At 49.4% G+C, this 18,767-nt stretch overlaps 1 protein-coding gene across 1 annotated transcript; it reads right to left on the bottom strand.

The window, feature by feature from the left end:
• Positions 1–455: 455 nt before the first annotated feature.
• LOC124775041 lies at positions 456–17,390 on the bottom strand. The gene is made up of 2 exons (XM_047249819.1): positions 10,896–17,390; positions 456–2,424 (listed from the first exon to the last, which is right to left on the bottom strand). Exons 1-2 carry the CDS (start codon positions 15,672–15,674, stop codon positions 2,305–2,307), a joined length of 4,899 nt encoding a protein of 1,632 aa, XP_047105775.1. The 5' UTR covers positions 15,675–17,390; the 3' UTR covers positions 456–2,304.
• Between the last annotated feature and the right edge of the window lie 1,377 nt (positions 17,391–18,767).

Here is an 18,767-nt window from a genome sequence, read left to right as displayed (position 1 = left end):
CAGACGATTCAAGTTTGATGTTACTTATTGTTCAGGCACATAACGAAGGACAAATAAACAGTAAAATTTATAGTGCTGACAGCGATTCAAATATACTGTGATGGCTATTATTTATTTACTGTTAATTTATGTATTTAAATCTGTAATCTGTTGGATTAGCCGTGCGCCTGTAGTTGATTGTTTTCTCAGTGTCGCAGGGTCGAGTCCAGCTGAAAACATTGGGAATTAGTGTTAACTCGTATTTGATGATGTGTGTTGTCTTCTGTCGTTGGCTGTACGCAGTGCTGACCGCACTGCCATAGAGAGCAGCTGTTATGTAAGTAGTTAATGTGGTCTACAAAGGCATTGATCAGCCTCGCTGCGAAACTGCAGGAGGCTGTAAAAGTGGGGTTTAACTCAAACACTGGAGTAATGTAAAATTAAGCATTAGTTACATACTTTTTAAAGTATTATGATTTGGGAAAAATTCTTTATTTATTTCTTTGATATTTTAGGTTACAAGTAATAGGCATAAGTTACACACAATTTTTAAACTGGTTGTACATTTTGTTTGTGAATGTTTTGTTAGAGACTGCGGGAAATATATTTATGAATGCTGGTTCAGAAGTAATATACAATATACGGGGAAGTTACAGTCTTATAACTCTAAGCCTCAGCATTACCACAGAATGAACTTTTTTCCCTTGTCGATTATCGACTTCTGTCTGTTTACTTGGAATGGACGCTATAATGTATGATCTCAAGCTATAAAATGAATATTGGTTTAAATACTTCGCTAAAAATATTACAACATAATAGAATGCACAATCAGTTGTTATACACAATATAGCAGGTTTTAAAAAATACAACGCCTTCTCTCTGTCTGTAGAGAACATCTGCTGCAGCAGTTAAAGATGTATCTGTAGTGAAATGGTGCGCTTTGGTGCATTTCTTCGTTATTCGAGAAGGTTTTTCAGACTGTAGCTGACACTACCATGTTACCTGGGGTGGTCAATGCCACTCAAGTCCATTAGTTTCTGCCTTTATATCTTTCTGAAGAGGAAGTTCTATGGCAATGAGGTGAGTGCTTGTGATATCCTGATTGCTTGAAGAATTTCCTCGGAAATAATACATCTATTTGTCACTTTCGTCTCAATATACCCTGTTTAAAAAGAATGCAGCAGATGTCCCAACATCAATTTTTAAAGACATGTACGGAATGTATCACTGATCTCTTTGTATCAGATATGCATTCAGCCTGCTATCAATGTATTTTATTTCCTTTCATTCCTATCATACGTCATGTTTCGTGCCTACGTCTGTAAAGCAGACTGCTCGGCATCAATTTTGCCAGGAACAAAAGTACTGTTACCTCCCCGGATATAGCAGATTTTCCTGAATCACGCTGGTTATACAAGGATACGCTTTTACCTCTGGCTTCAAACAATGTGATGTGTAACATATGCCGACAACACTACTATAGAGCGTCAAGGGACGTATAAAAATTAATACTGAGTACGAAAACTAGTGAGAATTTGTAACAATCACATACGCCGAGGAAAGTCAGAGTTGGAGCAAAATTTTACAGGGCGGCAAATAACATTTACTATGTGCACAACTGAAGCACTAATTTAGTTTAATTCATGAAACTACTGTAAGTCCCAGCACAGTGTCAGAGTTTCTCCAAATCGAAACGTCAAGAGGTTTGTTAAGAGGTGCACTGGTTCAGTGACGCCCCCAAGAGATACCATGCTACTGTGTCTTTCCACTATTTCTGGAACACTGTGTTTTATATCTCTTGGCAGTTAAGAATATTCTAGAAACTTTTTCGACTAATTCAAAATAAATCACTAGCACTAATACTACTACTGATGCTATTATCTCTACTACTATTACTATTGCTATTCTATGATCAGACCAAAAATCACGTTTGGTAGATACGTTCCACTTTTTAGATAGGAGTAAGTATCACACAAGTTTTTAGGACTGGAGACAGTCATATACACCCGCCATAATACTGTTCTGAAAGTTTAAGGAAAGCGATAATAGCTGTAATATGTAGTGAGAAACAATGAAACGCTCCTCACTTCTTCCGTGTTCCGTAAACAATTTGGAACAACGCCATAGCTATCTTCGGAAAGGATCATGCGTTTATCGGGATCGATGGAGGAAGGAGAGAAGGTGCTCCCTCCCTGTTAGGAGTGAGTGAGAGGTCCTTTAACTCAGGACACCACACACACATCTTCTCACAGGAGCGTGTTGCCTCCGCGACGCCTCAGGCCTGTAGAGTTCTGAAACGTGGCGAGCATTCTGCTGGGTGGGTACTCACTTGGCCGACTCCCGGTCGCCGCTGTCGATTATTTCGACGATGTCCCCCTTCTTCAGCGACAGACCATCCGCCTCCTCGGCTGTGAAGTCCTGCGTCGCGACGTACAGGTCCGACAGCTGCAGGCAGAAAGTAATCTGTTCAGTCGTCAAACATCAAGGTGCACACATGGAAAAACAGTATACGCACACGTCTTGGTTGCATATATGCATTCTCCATCTTCTAAAAATTAATTAGGAGTATCCAACATAGTAGCTCTGCGGAAGAAAAAGAAAATGCCACGCAGTATTTCGCTGTCTTTCCTAAAATTAAAATGGAAAGTCAGTCATAAATGTGAGATCGCTGTAAAAATGCGAAAAAAGCTAAGACATTAGTTCAGCTACAGGAAGAATTTTAAAATAACTTTGGCAGGCAATGAGTATTGCGTTATCTCCCAAATTTTCTCTTTCTTTAGCTGTTGGCACAATAAAAGTTATGCTTGCCCAAAGGTATATTTAACGGTAACATACTTCTGATTATATAGCTGCTCCGACCCTCAGTTTCCTGAAATAGGACAGACATTTTCATATTTGAAGTGATTTCAAAGGTGAGGAACGCTTGGTCATCAGCAGTCCTGTAAATACAACTCCAAAATGGAACTATTTAAGTCGCTGTTAGCGGTGGGTTAGTACACTCCTGGAAATGGAAAAAAGAACACATTGACACCGGTGTGTCAGACCCACCATACTTGCTCCAGACACTGCGAGAGGGCTGTACAAGCAATGATCACACGCACGGCACAGCGGACACACCAGGAACCGCGGTGTTGGCCGTCGAATGGCGCTAGCTGCGCAGCATTTGTGCACCGCCGCCGTCAGTGTCAGCCAGTTTGCCGTGGCATACGGAGCTCCATCGTAGTCTTTAACACTGGTAGCATGCCGCGACAGCGTGGACGTGAACCGTATGTGCAGTTGACGGACTTTGAGCGAGGGCGTATAGTGGGCATGCGAGAGGCCGGGTGGACGTACCGCCGAATTGCTCAACACGTGGGGCGTGAGGTCTCCACAGTACATCGATGTTGTCGCCAGTGGTCGGCGGAAGGTGCACGTGCCCGTCGACCTGGGACCGGACCGCAGCGACGCACGGATGCACGCCAAGACCGTAGGATCCTACGCAGTGCCGTAGGGGACCGCACCGCCACTTCCCAGCAAATTAGGGACACTGTTGCTCCTGGGGTATCGGCGAGGACCATTCGCAACCGTCTCCATGAAGCTGGGCTACGGTCCCGCACACCGTTAGGCCGTCTTCCGCTCACGCCCCAACATCGTGCAGCCCGCCTCCAGTGGTGTCGCGACAGGCGTGAATGGAGGGACGAATGGAGACGTGTCGTCTTCAGCGATGAGAGTCGCTTCTGCCTTGGTGCCAATGATGGTCGTATGCGCGTTTGGCGCCGTGCAGGTGAGCGCCACAATCAGGACTGCATACGACTACGACCGAGGCACACAGGGCCAACACCCGGCATCATGGTGTGGGGAGCGATCTCCTACACTGGCAGTACACCACTGGTGATCGTCGAGAGGACACTGAATAGTGCACGGTACATCCAAACCGTCATCGAACCCATCGTTCTACCATTCCTAGACCGGCAAGGGAACTTGCTGTTCCAACAGGACAATGCACGTCCTCATGTATCCCGTGCCACCCAACGTGCTCTAGAAGGTGTAAGTCAACTACCCTGGCCAGCAAGATCTCCGGATCTGTCCCCCATTGAGCATGTTTGGGACTGGATGAAGCGTCTTCTCACGCGGTCTGCACGTCCAGCACGAACGCTGGTCCAACTGAGGCGCCAGGTGGAATTGGCATGGCAAGCCGTTCCACAGGACTACATCCAGCATCTATACGATCGTTTCCATGGGAGAATAGCAGCCTGCATTGCTGCGAAAGGTGGATATACACTGTATTAGTGCCGACATTGTGCATGCTCTGTTGCCTGTGTCTATGTGCCTGTGGTTCTGTCAGTGTGATCATGTGATGTATCTGACCCCAGGAATGTGTCAATAAAGTTTCCCCTTCCTGGGACAATGAATTCACGGTGTTCTTATTTCAATTTCCAGGAGTGTATATATTATTTTCGTGTTTCAGTAAGTGTTTGGATACCAATGAGACACAACAATTGAACACCGTGACGTATAAATTACAATTCTATTGATCTCTGATAGGCAAAGAGGTGAACAGCTGCGGATTCTTCACAAACATAAAATGATTTTATCTTTAATTCAGATTTGTGTTTGGCATCTCCAATACATAAGGCTGATTCTAAACTGAACAAAACAGCTATACTTCGCACAATCTGAACTGACAAAATTCAAAGAGAATGTAGAAATTTTTCAGTGGCTGCTATCTCGTAGGCCACGACCATTAGCGTAATAGCATAAACCAATTTCATCCATCTACTTTTGTCGAATAGGTTTTCACTTTCCATGAGATTGGAACTGCGATACACTGAGTGGAATGTTATGACAGAAGTATTCTGAAGGACTCTGGCTAATTTTTAAGCGATATTCTAATGTTTTTAATTTGTGAAATAAGTCATTAATCAGATGATTCGTTGCGTAAATAAGAAGATCCTTATATGAGAAAAAAATAAATCGTCTCCTGTAACACCGCAGTTGGAAAAAGAAAAGACAATAACATAGAGAAGCGATTGTGGCCATCCATTGTAAGAGGAAACAGTTCTATGTAGTTTGTTGTAGCGATGGTCTGTTAACGGGAACGGTAATTTCTACACCCGTTATATAGACTATGAACACGAAACATCCTCCCTTCCCTTTATTCTCCGACCACTACTGTCGCTACTACAGCAGTCGTACTCACAAACAACCGACCGCTTCAAAAATGAGCTTCTCGAGGCATCGTCCCATTTCTCTTCGTTTTTGTACTATTTTATACCGCATGTTCTACTCCGGTTGCTACGCTCCTTAGGAACTAATTTAACATGTCAGTTTAGAATTTAATGACATGTTAGTGAATCATCATTGGCACATCTCGTATGATTCGTTATATATCTCGGAGGGTAGAGAGAATTCTGACGAGTCACACGTGATGTGCCACGACCAGTATATGCCATACCGTGTAGCGCAGAGTTTCTAATGTAAATCGTTACCGACTCGGCGACATTCGTGTACAAAAATGTTTAAAGAAGAAGTGAAATTGGTTGGGAGTTTCTTTAGCCATGATAGCACAGTAACCTATGGAAACATTAAAAGCCAGTTACCCTTATAAAATTACCAGAATCTGGGCTTTTAGTCCAATTTATAAAATGAGACTTGTCATAAATGACACGGAAGCATAAAAGTGATAACATTGATTAAATTATCGCGCATACAGCTTATCTTGATTTCTTCTTTCGTAGAAGACCCACGTTGGACGTTAACGTGAAAATAAACGGAGGGAGGGAGGGGGGGGGGAGTGAACCCATATGAAGATGTGCCGCATATGACGCCCGAATGTTGCGGCTAGATGTAGTGTATGGCGCGAGTAAAAACACGATATCTGACAAGGGAACCTCCCCATCGCACCCCCCTCAGATTTAGTTATAAGTTGGCACAGTGGATAGGCCTTGTAAAACTGAACACAAATCAATCGAGAAAACAGGAAGAAGTTGTGTGGAGCGATGAAAAAAAATAAGCAAAATATACAAACTGAGTAGTCCATGTGCAAGATAGGCAACATCAGGGTTATTGTGAGCTCGGGAGCGCCGTGATCCCGTGGTTACCATGAACAGCTGCGAAACGAGAGGTCCTTGGTTCAAGTCTTCCCTCGAGTGAAAAGTTTAATTTTTTATTTTCAGACAATTATCAAAGTTTAAGCACTCACATATAATCAACTCGCCTCTCCAAAATTCCAGGACATGTTCAGATTTGCTTGGACATATGCAGGATTTGACGGTCTACACACGGAAAAATTTGAAAACGTTAAAAACGTATGTTTTGACAGAGCACAGGGAAAACTGTGCGACTGTGAAACTGTTGCATTCATTTGTTGCAGTTTATGTGACAAACTCCTATGTTTTCATCACTTTTTTGGGAGTGATTATCACATCCGCAAGAAAACCTAAATCGGGCAATGTAGAAGAATCTTTTTACCCGTTCGCCAAGTGTACAAGTTAGGTGGGTCGACAACATATCCCTGTCATGTGACACACATGCCGTCACCAGTGTCGTACAGAATATATCAGATGTGTTTTCCTGTGGAGGAATCGGTTGACCTACGACCTTGCGATCAAATGATTTCGGTTCCCATTGGAGAGGTACGTCCTTTCGTCTACTAATCGCACGGTTTTGCGGTGCGGTCGCAAAACACAGACACTAAACTTGTTACAGTGAACAGAGACGTCAATGAACGAACGGACAGATCATAACTTTGCGAAAATAAAGAAAGTAAAATTTCACTCAAGGGAAGACTTGAATCAAGTAACTCTTGTTTCGCAGCTGTTCATGCAAAGCACGGTACCACGACGCTCCTGAGCTCACACTATCCTTGATGTTGCCTATCTTTAGCATGGACTACTCAGTTTATATATTTTGCTTATTTTTTTCATAGTTCCACACAACTTCTTCCTGTTTTCTCGATTGATCTGTGTTCAGTTTTTCGAGGCCTACCCACTGTGCCAACTTGTAACTAAATCTGAGGGGGGTGTGATGGGGAGGTTCCCTTGTGAGGAACCCGTCACAGTGAGGTGTGCAGTGAACATGGCAGCACGGCGCGAGTTAACCGACTCTGAACGTGAGAGGATAACAGGTGCAAGACCCATGGGTCATAACACATCGAAGGTTACACAGTAAATTGGGTTTTCGAGGACAACACTGTCTAGGGTGGGATGGGTAACTCGCCGGACAGGATTACAAGCGTTTGAGGAGCTGGGAACGTTCCTGCAAGAATTCTTAACAGTGTCAGGAGATGTGCGCTTATATAAGGATATCGGATACGCTCAATTTTTCTTCTATATAGGCAGTGTTGGAACTAGAGACTGGGTACGGTTTTGGCACTGTACAGATACCAATATTCAAACCACAAGTTTCTGGAGGATCTTCGCTAACTTCCGTATCAAAAAAAGGCAGGAGGCTCATTGCAGCCTTCTCAACGATACACTATTAAAATATAGTATTTGGCTACAAATGACTGATGATGAGAGAAATAATTAATCGAAGTTTCAATCTAATTTAACATTTTTGTTGCTAATTTAACGACAACTTTCACTGCATTAAAAACATTACACTTTTTGTGCATTCGTGATTTGTTTCTGAGCTGTTACTCACTACACTCTTTCTTTCTTGTGGCCTTCAGTGGCTGATATCTGGTGACAGTCCACTTGTGACGTATTTCCGCCTGTTTACGGTTAATAAGGTGCCGTTATCGACAAATCGTGGTCTGACGGAATATGAACCCCGTTCTCCCCGGGTACGGATTCGGTGTTTCAGTCAATGCTCTGCCTCATCTAGTACCTAAGGAAAGAAAACGGCTTTACTCACACAGGGCGAGATGTACCAGTTGCTATTTGGAAAACCCCTAACTGGCCTTAGCCGAAATTGCTTGTAGTTTGAAAGATAGATGCACACCGTAACATCTGCCGCTTGCCTGAAATGACGTTCTGTACTCAAAGCAAAAAAATAATAATTTTGACGAAAAATAACTTTCTACTTGTTGCCCTCTAGTAAGCCTCTGAGTGTATTCGTGAGCATATTTTCTGAGGAAAGGCATCCATGTTCATATTCAGCTTTCAGCATGTGCTTTGGAACGTTGTGCTCGACAAAAAAGCAGGGGTTGTAAATGTGCTTGACGGTTAATACTGTACAAGGCCAGAGTCGCTTTTACGGGCAAGGCTCTTGCAAACTGAAGCTTCTAAGCACGACTCAGAGCTTCGACCTACTAATGTCTCTCTCATGGTAGGTTGAGACTCACTGGAAAAAGGAAAAGAAATGTTATCCATCAGCGAAACAACTGGCTTACCAAACAGTTGTTCTTCCGCCAGATTCTTGCTTATTTCTCGTCAATATGGAACCATTACCAGGTTGCATTGACAGAAAAAATAGAGAATATCCAACGCAGACTGGCACATTTCGTCATACATTTATTTAGTTCAGCGCGAGAGCATAACCCCACTGGCAGACGCTGCAAGAGCACCGTTATGTACCACAGATTGGTTTACTATAGCCGTGCCGAGAGCGTTCTTTTCAAGAAGAGTTGTTCAACATTACATTCTCCCAAAAATGTCTCGCGAAATGACCAAGAGAGGATACGAGCACGAGGAAGCGATATATTGGTTGACTCTTCTAGGAATGTAAGCTCTAGGAATTTTAAAAGCAAACCACATCGTGATGCACAACGCCTCTCTTGTATTAGATGATTTAGCTGAACATCTCCACGACGCTTTCGCGCTCACTAAACAAACCTGTAACGAAACGCGGCGCTCTTCTTTTGATGTTTTATATTTTCTCTATGAACCGAATCTGATATGCATCCCACACTGATGAGAAATATTTAATTTTTGATCTAACGAGGTTTTTCTAAAATACGTCAGCGGTCTTTCCACGAATTTCTGTCCGTCTCCTTTTCCTTTACTATTATGTGGTCGTTCCACTTGGCCGGCCGCGGTGGTCTAGCGGTTCTCGGCGTGCAGTCCGGAACAGCGCGACTGCTACGAAAATGGTTCAAATGGCTCTGAGCACTATGGGGCTTAACATCTATGGTCATCTGTCTCCTATAACTTAGAACTACTTAAACCTAACTAACCTAAGGACAGCACACAACACCCAGTCATCACGAGGCAGAGAAAATCCCTGACCCCGCCGGGAATCGAACCCGGGAACCCGGGCGTGGGAAGCGAGAACGCTACCGCACGACCACGAGCTGCGGGCGCGACTGCTACGGTCGCAGGTTCGAATCCTGCCTCGGGCATGGATGTGTGTGATGTCATTAGGTTAGTTAGGTTTAAGTAGTTCTAAGTTCTAGGGGACTGATGACCACAGATGTGAAGTCCCATAGTGCTCAGAGCCATTTGAACCATTTGAACCATCGTTCCACTTGCAATCGTTTCGTAAGCAGAGTTCCACATATTTAATGGATGTGACTGCTTCCAGTTATAGTTTAAAACTCGTGTAATGAAACAGTAGAGATGATTTGCAACTATCTCTGAGCCATGCGCTACATTTGTTTATATTGAGGATCAACTGCCCAGCCTCTGCAGGTCTTCCTACAATTTGCCACAATTTTGTAGCGTTGTAAACTACATACAACAGCATCTGCATGGAGCTTCCAATAACAGGGTGACTGACGTCTGGCTGTTTACAGAACACGTACCACAGAAACGTCTAATCAGACAAAAAACTTGGTCCGACATTCTCTTATGTTCAGGTTTGCCATAGTACTCAGGTACTACAGATGCGGCTTACAGAGTAGTTGTTGGTGGTACTTACGGTCGATAACCCAGTAATTGTGATTCGTTTTCATTGTTTCACTGTGCGGCACATTTAATTAACGCAGGAGAATGCTGACACTGTCTACGACGCTGGTGCGTAGACAAGGGGAAATTCATGAGAGCCATGACCGCATTTCACCCACCCATAAAACCAGAAGCACCAGTGATGTAAACAAATTATTGCATATATCTTGAAAGATTTTTATTATTGTTATTATTATTATTCTCGGCCCTTCCCAAAGCCAAACACTTGAACTGCATCTGATACGACAACATACAGAAAAATGATAAATCTATTATGATCTCGCAAAGGGGACTCGGTAGTTTACTGTAGCAGATAATCGTGTCAATGCATTTGGTACTAATTTCGCAACTGCTGCTGCAGCTATCATATCGTATGTCTGTATAACGGCGGACTGAGAACATCGACCCTTCCCACGTTCATCTGTCCTCGACTGCTGTTCATTTAATATTTTGATACAATTATAGGTCATTCGAAAATAGTTATTGTCCGATATCATCACAATTATTTCAAACGAAATACTCGTTTCGGGTGGCATCGGCGTTCCTGATATCACGATATACGTGTTGTGGTCCAAACCCACCACTGAAGAAACTACACTGCCCGGCTGAAACGGGAAATTTCGTATTAAATTATTGCTAGGTTGTCAGACAATAAATTATTTTCGAAACGATAAGACACTGTAGTCTCCAGCTCGACTAAAAATGCCGATCTTTCCGAAATTTATTAATTTTGTCGAGAGTAAAAGACTTATGAAACTCGATCGTGGTATTCGCGAAGTTTCTTTAACATCTGGAGAATTCTCTCTGTCCGCAACTCGTGGTCTTGCGGTAGCCGGGTTCGGTTCCCGGCGGGGTCGGAGATTTTCCCTGCCCCGAGATGACTGGGTGTTGTGTGTCTTTCATCATCATTTCATCCTCATTCACTCGCAAGTTGCCGTAGTGGCGTTAAAGAACTTGTGGAGCGGCGGCCGAACCGCCCCGCGAGGGGTCTCCCGGACACCAATGCCATATGCTCATTATTATCATTATTAATTCTCTCTGTCGAGAATGGGAACTTATCAAGATGTGACAGTGTAAGGTGAGACTGAAGGGCGGGCTAGTTCGGCAGACCTCTGTCATCTGCGTGTCGACGCTCCAGATGCTGTCGCCGCAGGAGCCGCGGCGGACGTCCTCACTGGCGGTGTAGAAGGGCCGGCTCGTTGATGTGACGGTGTCGCTGCTGGCCAGGCTGCGCCACGGCACGCCTGCCTGCCCCTGCCCCTGCGCGTGCGGCACGTCGTCCGTCGAGCTGGCGGCCGTCAGCGTCGTCGTCGCCTCCTCCTCCTCGGCGTGGGCGGGCAGCTGCAGCGTGGCGGCCGAGTACATGGAGAAGCGGTGGGCGGCGGCGCGCGCCGGCATCCGCAGCGCCGAGAACACGTTGAGCGGCTCGAAGTGGCTGACGCCCGTCTCGTCCAGCAGCGTGTAGGCCACCTCGCCCGTGAGCACGGCGCGCGCCGCCTCGCGCGGCACCACGGCCTGCAGGCCTTGCTTGATGATCAGGATGGGCGCTCCCGGCCTCGACCACGGCCGCCGCGACACGAAGTCCTCTATGGCGAGCCAGTTGCCGGCCAGCAGCAGCGCGGCCGGCACGTCGTGCGAGGACTGCAGCGGCGGCGCCGCCCTGTCGTCCGTGAGGGCGGCGCTCTGGCGCACCAGCTCGCGCAGGTACGGGTCGCAGCGTGCCGAATCCTCGTCCGCGTCGACGGAAGACTCCTCACCGACGCCCGGCGCCGTCGGCTGCAGGCGGGAAAGGGCGCGCGCGAAGCTCGGCCTCCGCTGGGCCAGCTGCCGCATGACGGTGAGGCGGCGCAGCACGTCCAGCGCAAGGACGTCTCCGGCCAGAGCGTGCGTGATGCGCGGGTCCGACAGGACGGCGGCGAGGGCGGCGGCCGCGTCGTGCATGTCCAGCGCGCGCGCCAGCCCGATCGCCTGCGTCACGAGCGCGCGCAGCTCTCTGTCGTCGCCGGTGTCTGCGTCTCGGATCTGCTGCTGCAGCTGTTGCTCGCTGTTCTCCCGCACCGCCTTCACTATAGCCTTCTGCAGCGTCGCCGTCGCTTCCTGCAACTCGCCCGCGCCCCTCTGCGCCAGACTCTCGGAAACTTTGTCCAGCACTTGGCCGACGAGCTCCGGATTGCCGTGCGATATCTGCTTGAACGCGTCGCCTACAATCTGCTGCCTGCTAGTCCCGTCCACCGACCTCAACACTGCGGTGACCTTCTCGACGACTGCGTCCATATTCCGTTCTCGCAGTAGCTCCTCCAAGACGGCGACGTTCGAGTACGCTTCGGCGCCCAGCATTCTGGCGGCGCTCTCTCGGACGCTTCTCACGTTACTCGGCGAAACTAGGTAGTGGTGCAGCGACTCCACGAACGCTTCGGCTGCTTTCTGTCTGCTGTCGGGTTCCAGATCGTAGACGTCCTTGAGTAGCTCGTCGAATACCGGGCCAATTGCCGCTATTATAGCGTCTCTCGAACTCTCTCCGGAAGTTTCTGATTTTTGGGACGCGGTGACGACGACCGCCGAGACGACAGAACGGATGAACTCCTTCACAGTCTCGCTGCCTACGGTTACGGCCCCGGAACTGGCGAGCCTCATGCTTTCGAGCACCTTCTCCGAGAGGCTGGCGGCGTCCAGCGGCGCACCCTTGGCGCTCTCGAGAACGTCCCCGCTGAGTTTGGCGACGCTGGCCAGCACGTCGGCCATTCGGACAGCGGCGGCGCCGGAGAGCGCCAGCTTGTTGGTGATGTGGTGCACGACTTGGGCGCCCGCGCTGTCCTCGCGCACTGCCACCTCGGGCAGCTCTGCGGGCACCTGTCGGCCCACGGCCATTCCCGCGTCCGACAGCTGCCGCAGCATGCGCGCGTCCACTGCCGCCTCGCCGCCCGACACGTGCACGGCGGGCGGCCGCAGCAGCCGCAACTCCTCCGGCGTCACCTCGAAGCCCTGCACCGAGAACTCGAAGCCGCCCTCCGGGGAATGCTGCAGGTCGGGCGCCACGAAGCGCGGGCCGTCCTTCGTCTCCACCACTTGGCCCGGGATGAAGGCCACGTGCTCGTCCGTCTCCACCACTCGGCCGGGCACGAACCTAGGACCGTCTGCCGTGTCCACCACCTGGCCGGGTACGAAGCGCGAACCTTCCTCCGGAGTCGATATGACCTGGCCAGGAATGAAAGTCGGTCCCGCTTTCGTCTCTACTATCTGACCGGGGACGAATCGCGGTCCCTCCGGAGTCTCCACGGTCTGCCCGGGAACGAACTTTGGCCCAGTTCTCGTCTCCACCACTTGGCCGGGTACGAACTTTGGTCCGTCCCTCGTCTCGACAACTTGACCCGGCACAAACTGTTCGCCCTTCTCTGTCAGAACCACCTGACCTGGCACAAACTTTCCTTCTTCTTTCACAAAAATTCCTGGGACAAATCTGACCTCACCATTATCCCCGTGTACAAGTTTTCCAGGCACCACTTTCCCTGCTGGTAGTCCACTGGCATTTCCGGGGAAAAATTCGACTCCACTAGTCGTCTGCACCATGTGTCCATAAATAGATTCTTTCTCTTTCATTGTCAGTGCACCGATAGTACTAGCACTAACTGGCAAACCTTCGAGTATTTTTTCTGAAAGAATCACGTCCTCGACACTCTTAGCCACAGCAAATTGTCGTACAGTCACTCCATCTTCAGAGACGTCTGTCTTTCCCGGAACAAATGTTAATCCTTTTGATGTCTGCAAAACTTGGCCTTCGACGAATTTTGGCCCTTCTGCGGTATCTATTGTTTTTCCTGGCAGAAAAGACAGGGTTCCATCCTCATTCTTCACGCTTATTCCGGGCACAAACTGTAGTGGAGTGTCGTCAGTACCTCCAACGGTTCTTCCGGGAATGAATTTCGGCCCAGTCGGCGTTATTAATGTCTGGCCAGCAACAAACTTTCTCTCGCCTTCAGCCGTTTTTACCGTCTGCCCTGGTACGAATTCCCACTCATTTTCCATTTGAACGCTCTGACCTGGAATAAAGAGTGTCTCGCCTTCTGAAGTAGACACCGTTTGCCCCGGAACGAACTGTGGTCCCTCTGGTGTCATTACAGTCTGTCCAGCGACGAATTTTGTTGCAACAGTTCCATCTGGTTGATTTTCGTGGACCACTTGCCCTGGGACGAATTTGGGTCCGTCAGGAGTGAAAACGGTCTGGCCAGGTACGAACCGTGGGCCCTCGGGTGTGTTCATGACCTGTCCTGCTACAAATTTCTCTCCCTCCCTGGTAGCTAAAGTTTGGCCAGCTACAAACACAGGAGTAAGACTGCCGTCTTCCTCTCTGACGTCAACCTTCTGCCCCGGAACTAGAGCGGGCCCCTCAGGCGTCATGACAGTGAAACCGGGGACGAAGCAACGACCAGCTGGCGTCTGCAGCGTCTGACCCGGTACGAAAACTGGCCCACTCGGGGTGTCCACCTTTTGACCTGCCACGAAACGCTGCGCCGCTGCAATGTCTAACATGAGCCCCTGCACGCGACGGCCACCTTTGTCATCGCAGATGACGGCTTCTACGCCAGAATCGAGACTGGCGACTAGGCCCGGAATTTCCTGCACGCCAGGTAGTAGGTTGGACCTCTCGCCGCCCTCGAATACTTCTTTGATACCGTCAGTGGAGTCCAGCTGTACTGGATCCAGTGCACGGATGGCGTCCTGCAGTTCTGTGGGTGGCTGGTCCAGAAGTGGCCGGAGGGGTGCGACGGCAGCTGTGGGCTCCAGAGGAGCCACGTCTGTGGGGGAGAGTGCCGTGTGTGGTGGCACGATTCCCGGTTGCGACTGACTCAGATCGACCAGTTCCGCCTCGTGCGGTACTGGCCTGGGCAGTGCCACCGTCACCGGAGTGGCACCTTCTGCTGCGGCTTCTTTCAGCGCCGTTTCCATGTCACCGTCGGCTGCCAGGAGTCCCACCGTCTCCCGGCCCTTGCCAGCTGCCAGGTACAGGTGCGCGTCAGTGGGGAACTGCTTCTCGTCGAAACGTCTCCAGCTGAGTTCCTCTGCACCCACCACCGGTCCGGGAGCTTTTCCAGGGGCGGGGCTAGTCATCTTCAGTTCGACCATTTTGGCCTTCTTCATCTCGAACTGCGCCATCTTCTCTTCGGCGACCTCCGCTTCGCGCTCCCTCTCCTCGAAGAGTCGTGTGACGGAGGAGAGGTTGCCAGTGCGCTTCCTCTTCTTCTTCGCGGTGGCGGAGCCCTTCTCGTCGTCCTCCTTTTCTCTCTGGCGGACGACTTCCTCCGTCGGACCCTCGCCCTCGAACCACTCCGCCTCGTCCGGGTCGAGGTCGCGCACCTCCACGGTGACGTTCTTGCCGTGCCGCATGCGGAAGAGCACCGTGTCGGAGTCCTTGGCCAGCATGACGTCGCGGACGTCGCCGTCGCGGACGGCGGCTTCGAGGCGTGCGGGGAAGACGAGCCCGCAGCTGCGCTCGGCCACGGTGTACACGTAGCGCGCGTCCGCCTGGGAAGCCGTCTTAGTGGCCAGGACGGCGGTGAGGGGCCGCTGCTGCTCGTCGCCGTCATCGAGCACGGGGAAGACGTAGCGGTAGTCGGCGATGACGACGTGCCGCCTGGTGGCCGCTGCCGCGCCCTGCTTCTCCAGGTAGTGGTGGTGCTCGTTGCCCTCGGAGCTGGCGGTGATGTGGCAGTGCTGGCGGCGGCCGGACCTCACCGTCACCACGGGGATGTAGTGGTGGCTGGGCAGCCCGTACGACTTGCCCGTGATGCGGCAGAAGCGGCGCGCGTCCGCGGGCGAGATGGGCGGCAGCAGCGGGAAGTAGTTGGGCTTGGGCAGCCCGCGCGCCCGGCCCGTGATGCGGCAGAACGACATCGTCAGTTGCTCTCGCTCGCCTCTGGTCTCAGCAACACGACAGTCTTGTTGTAACCACTCGTGGAGAGAGTACTCAGCAGGTGCGATCTTGTACCAGTCTTGTACCGGCAGCTGTGTGTTATCACCAGTTGGCTGTGGTTCGAGGATATCAGGAACACGAGATCAATAATTATATCTGCTGCGATGGCGGGTCAGGAAAGAAGGCTGTAAATACCTCTCGAACTTCTCAGCATCACTATCCTTCCTTTAAAAGATATGTGTAGCGCAAATTCGCAGACTTATTTATCAGTTATTTTATCCACTCTCACAATTTATGCTTTCATTCTCAAATGCGACGAACAGAACTGCTCACGTTATTCCAACTGCCAACGCAGAAAACTCCTGATGAGGCGCTCTGGGAGACGGAGAGACAGAGAACGTTGTTAATCAATCCTAATAAGATTTTTCAATTTTTGGTGTCTGATTCATAACCGATATTTTCATAAAAGTAACTTTTTTCTTATCTCTGTCATGCGCCAGCAGCTGTACTATGTGGCACAGTGCACTATCACCAGATGCCACAGATTCAATGATGTCAACAACAAGATGAGATTGGTCTGGACAGGGGGCTAAAGACACCACTGTTACTTTCCGAAGTCGCTACAATCCCTTTAAAAAATATTTACAGTAGTAATTCAATGACCAGTTAATTTTACAAGTTCATTCAATTTCTGCTTTCATTTTATAGTACAACTAATTAAAGTGCACAGGTTATGCCACAGTCGAGATACAGAAATGGGGAAAGAAGCTTTAAGAGAGAATTTCGTTAATCCAAACTTGTACGATATTGCGATGTATGTATCATCTCGTTCACACCCGATATTTTCATAAACGTAGTTTTTTTCTGTCACGCACGGGTGCTATCCTCACTTACTCTGGAGAAAGTGTCGTAGTATGAAGTCTGGCTAGCGTTCGTTCTCTTCACAAACCTCGTGTGCACGACAGCGACCTCCAGATTCAAAAGCTGTAGGTAACTGTCTTTGTGTACACATGAAAATCGTAATTTTCTTTATAGAGATCAGTGCGAAAAAGTATACTACATTAGTAAAAAGTGATGCACTTCGGTAAACACCTGTAGCCGCAAGTTTAGAAAGTTCCACAAACTTTTTGAGTTTAGAAAGGCATCTCACGAGCACACGAATTCACAGTTAATGCCGCCGTAAACAAAAGTATTTCTAAAACACTTCACTGGTCTAGAGATGATTAAAGCAGGATTGACACAACTGTAAGGTTGACACCGGGAAGCAGCTGATGGTGTGTTACAACATAACTTTCACTTCAGTGTCAGGTCATAAAAGTTATTAGTTTATTACTCATCGGTATTGTAAGACATAAGCGAAGATAAGCATCTGGAAACGGAATGACAGGTGATGTTGCGAACTAATGTGGTTTCACAAAAGCGGTAAACGCCGGCACGAAGTTGTTACGGAGCTAACCCGCGTTAAACGTTTGCGCCGTCTCGAAACCATCTTCCACTACGAAATCTGAACAGGTAAAGCGTTGCAAAAGTCCGGTATGCCGAACAAGAAGCGTCGAGCGTTGACTGCTTGGGCGGGAGTGTAGTCGCGTTGTCACTCGCGAGACGGTTGCTCGGGAGGTGGTGAGTGTCGCCGACAGAGCCGCAGGCGGAGCGCTGGGAGCAGGGGCGCGCGCGGGGAAAGCGTGGCTGGCGTCGCGGCAGAGGCGGAGGCTGTGGCGGCGGCGTCGGCGTCGCGGTCGGCGTCTGCGGGCAGACTGGCGGCCCGGCCCCGCGCAGCCGGCAGGGCAGGTAGCCGCCGGCAGCGCCAGCGCCCCCTGCAAGGTCAATGGCGGTGGCGCGCGGCCAGCGCCCGTATTTCTGTGGACGCCCGCCCGCCTTTGTCGGGCCACGTACCTCCGCACGTGCGCGAGCCCGCTTCTCCGCGCTACATTGTAGCTGCACATCATCAGGCGCCGATCCGGAGCTCGTTTCTAGCGGCCGGGGGGAGGGGAGGGGCGCAGTTTGTTAGTAGACCACCCCAGCAAATATTACTCGCAGTCACCCGCACTTAACTAATGTGCCACAGATGCCTAAGATTTTAATAACAACAGAATTGTATTCTACACTACTGGCCATTACAATTGGACAAATATATTATACTAGAACTGACATGTGATTACATTTTCACGCAATTTGGATGCATAGATCCTGATAAAATCAGTACCCAGAACAACCAACTCTGGCTGTAATAACGGCCTTGATACGCCTGGGCATTGAGTCAAACAGAGCTTGGGTGGCGTGTACAGGTACAGCTGCCCATGCAGCCTCAACACGATACCACAATTCATCAAGTGTACTGACTGGCGTATTGTGACGAGCCAGTTGCTCGGCCACCGTTGACCAGACCTTTTCAGTTGGTGAGAAATCTGGAGAATGTGCTGGCCAGGGCAGCAGTCGAACATTTTCTGTATCCAGAAAGGCCCGTACAAGACCTGCAACATGCGGTCGTGCATTATCCTGCTGAAATGTAGGGTTTCGCGCAGGGATCGAATGAAGGCTAGAGCCACGGGTCGCAACACATCTGAAATGCAACGTCCACTGTTCAAAGTGCCGTCAATCCGAACAACAGGTGACCGAGACGTGCAACCAATGGCACCCCATACCATCACGTCGGGTGATACGCCAGTATGGCGAACAAGAATACACGCTTCCAATGTGCGTTCACCGCGATGCCGCCAAACACGGATACGACCATCATGATGCTGTACACAGAACCTGGATTCATCCGAAAATATGACGTTTTGCCATTCGTGCACCCAGGTTCGTCGTTGAGTACACCATCGCAGGCGCTCCTGTCTGTGATGCAGCGTCAAGGGTAACCGCAGCCACGGTCTCCGAGCTGATAGTCCATGCTGCTGCAAACGTTGTCGAACTGTTCGTGCAGATGGTTGTTATCTTGCAAACGTCCCCATCTGTTGACTCAGGGATCGAGAGGTGGCTGCACGATCCGTTACAGCCATGCGGATAAGATGCCTGTCATCTCGACTGCTGGTGATACGAGGCCTTTGGGATTCAGCACGGCGTTCGGTATTACC

This window comes from Schistocerca piceifrons, chromosome 2 (assembly GCF_021461385.2).
Source record: "Schistocerca piceifrons isolate TAMUIC-IGC-003096 chromosome 2, iqSchPice1.1, whole genome shotgun sequence".
In the NCBI taxonomy this organism is placed as follows: domain Eukaryota; kingdom Metazoa; phylum Arthropoda; class Insecta; order Orthoptera; family Acrididae; genus Schistocerca; species Schistocerca piceifrons.
Note: the sequence above shows the minus strand (reverse complement) of the source record. Positions and strands in the feature narration are given on the sequence as shown.

Excerpts from the sequence above, each read along its gene's own strand:
- LOC124775041 (XM_047249819.1), bottom strand. The coding sequence starts at position 15,674 with ATGTCGTTCTGCCGCATCACGGGCCGGGCGCGCGGGCTGCCCAAGCCC. Across the intron at positions 2,425-10,895 it reads TCGACACGCAGATGACAGAG|CTGTCGGACCTGTACGTCGC; the intron begins GTCTGCCGAACT and ends TTCTGCCTGCAG.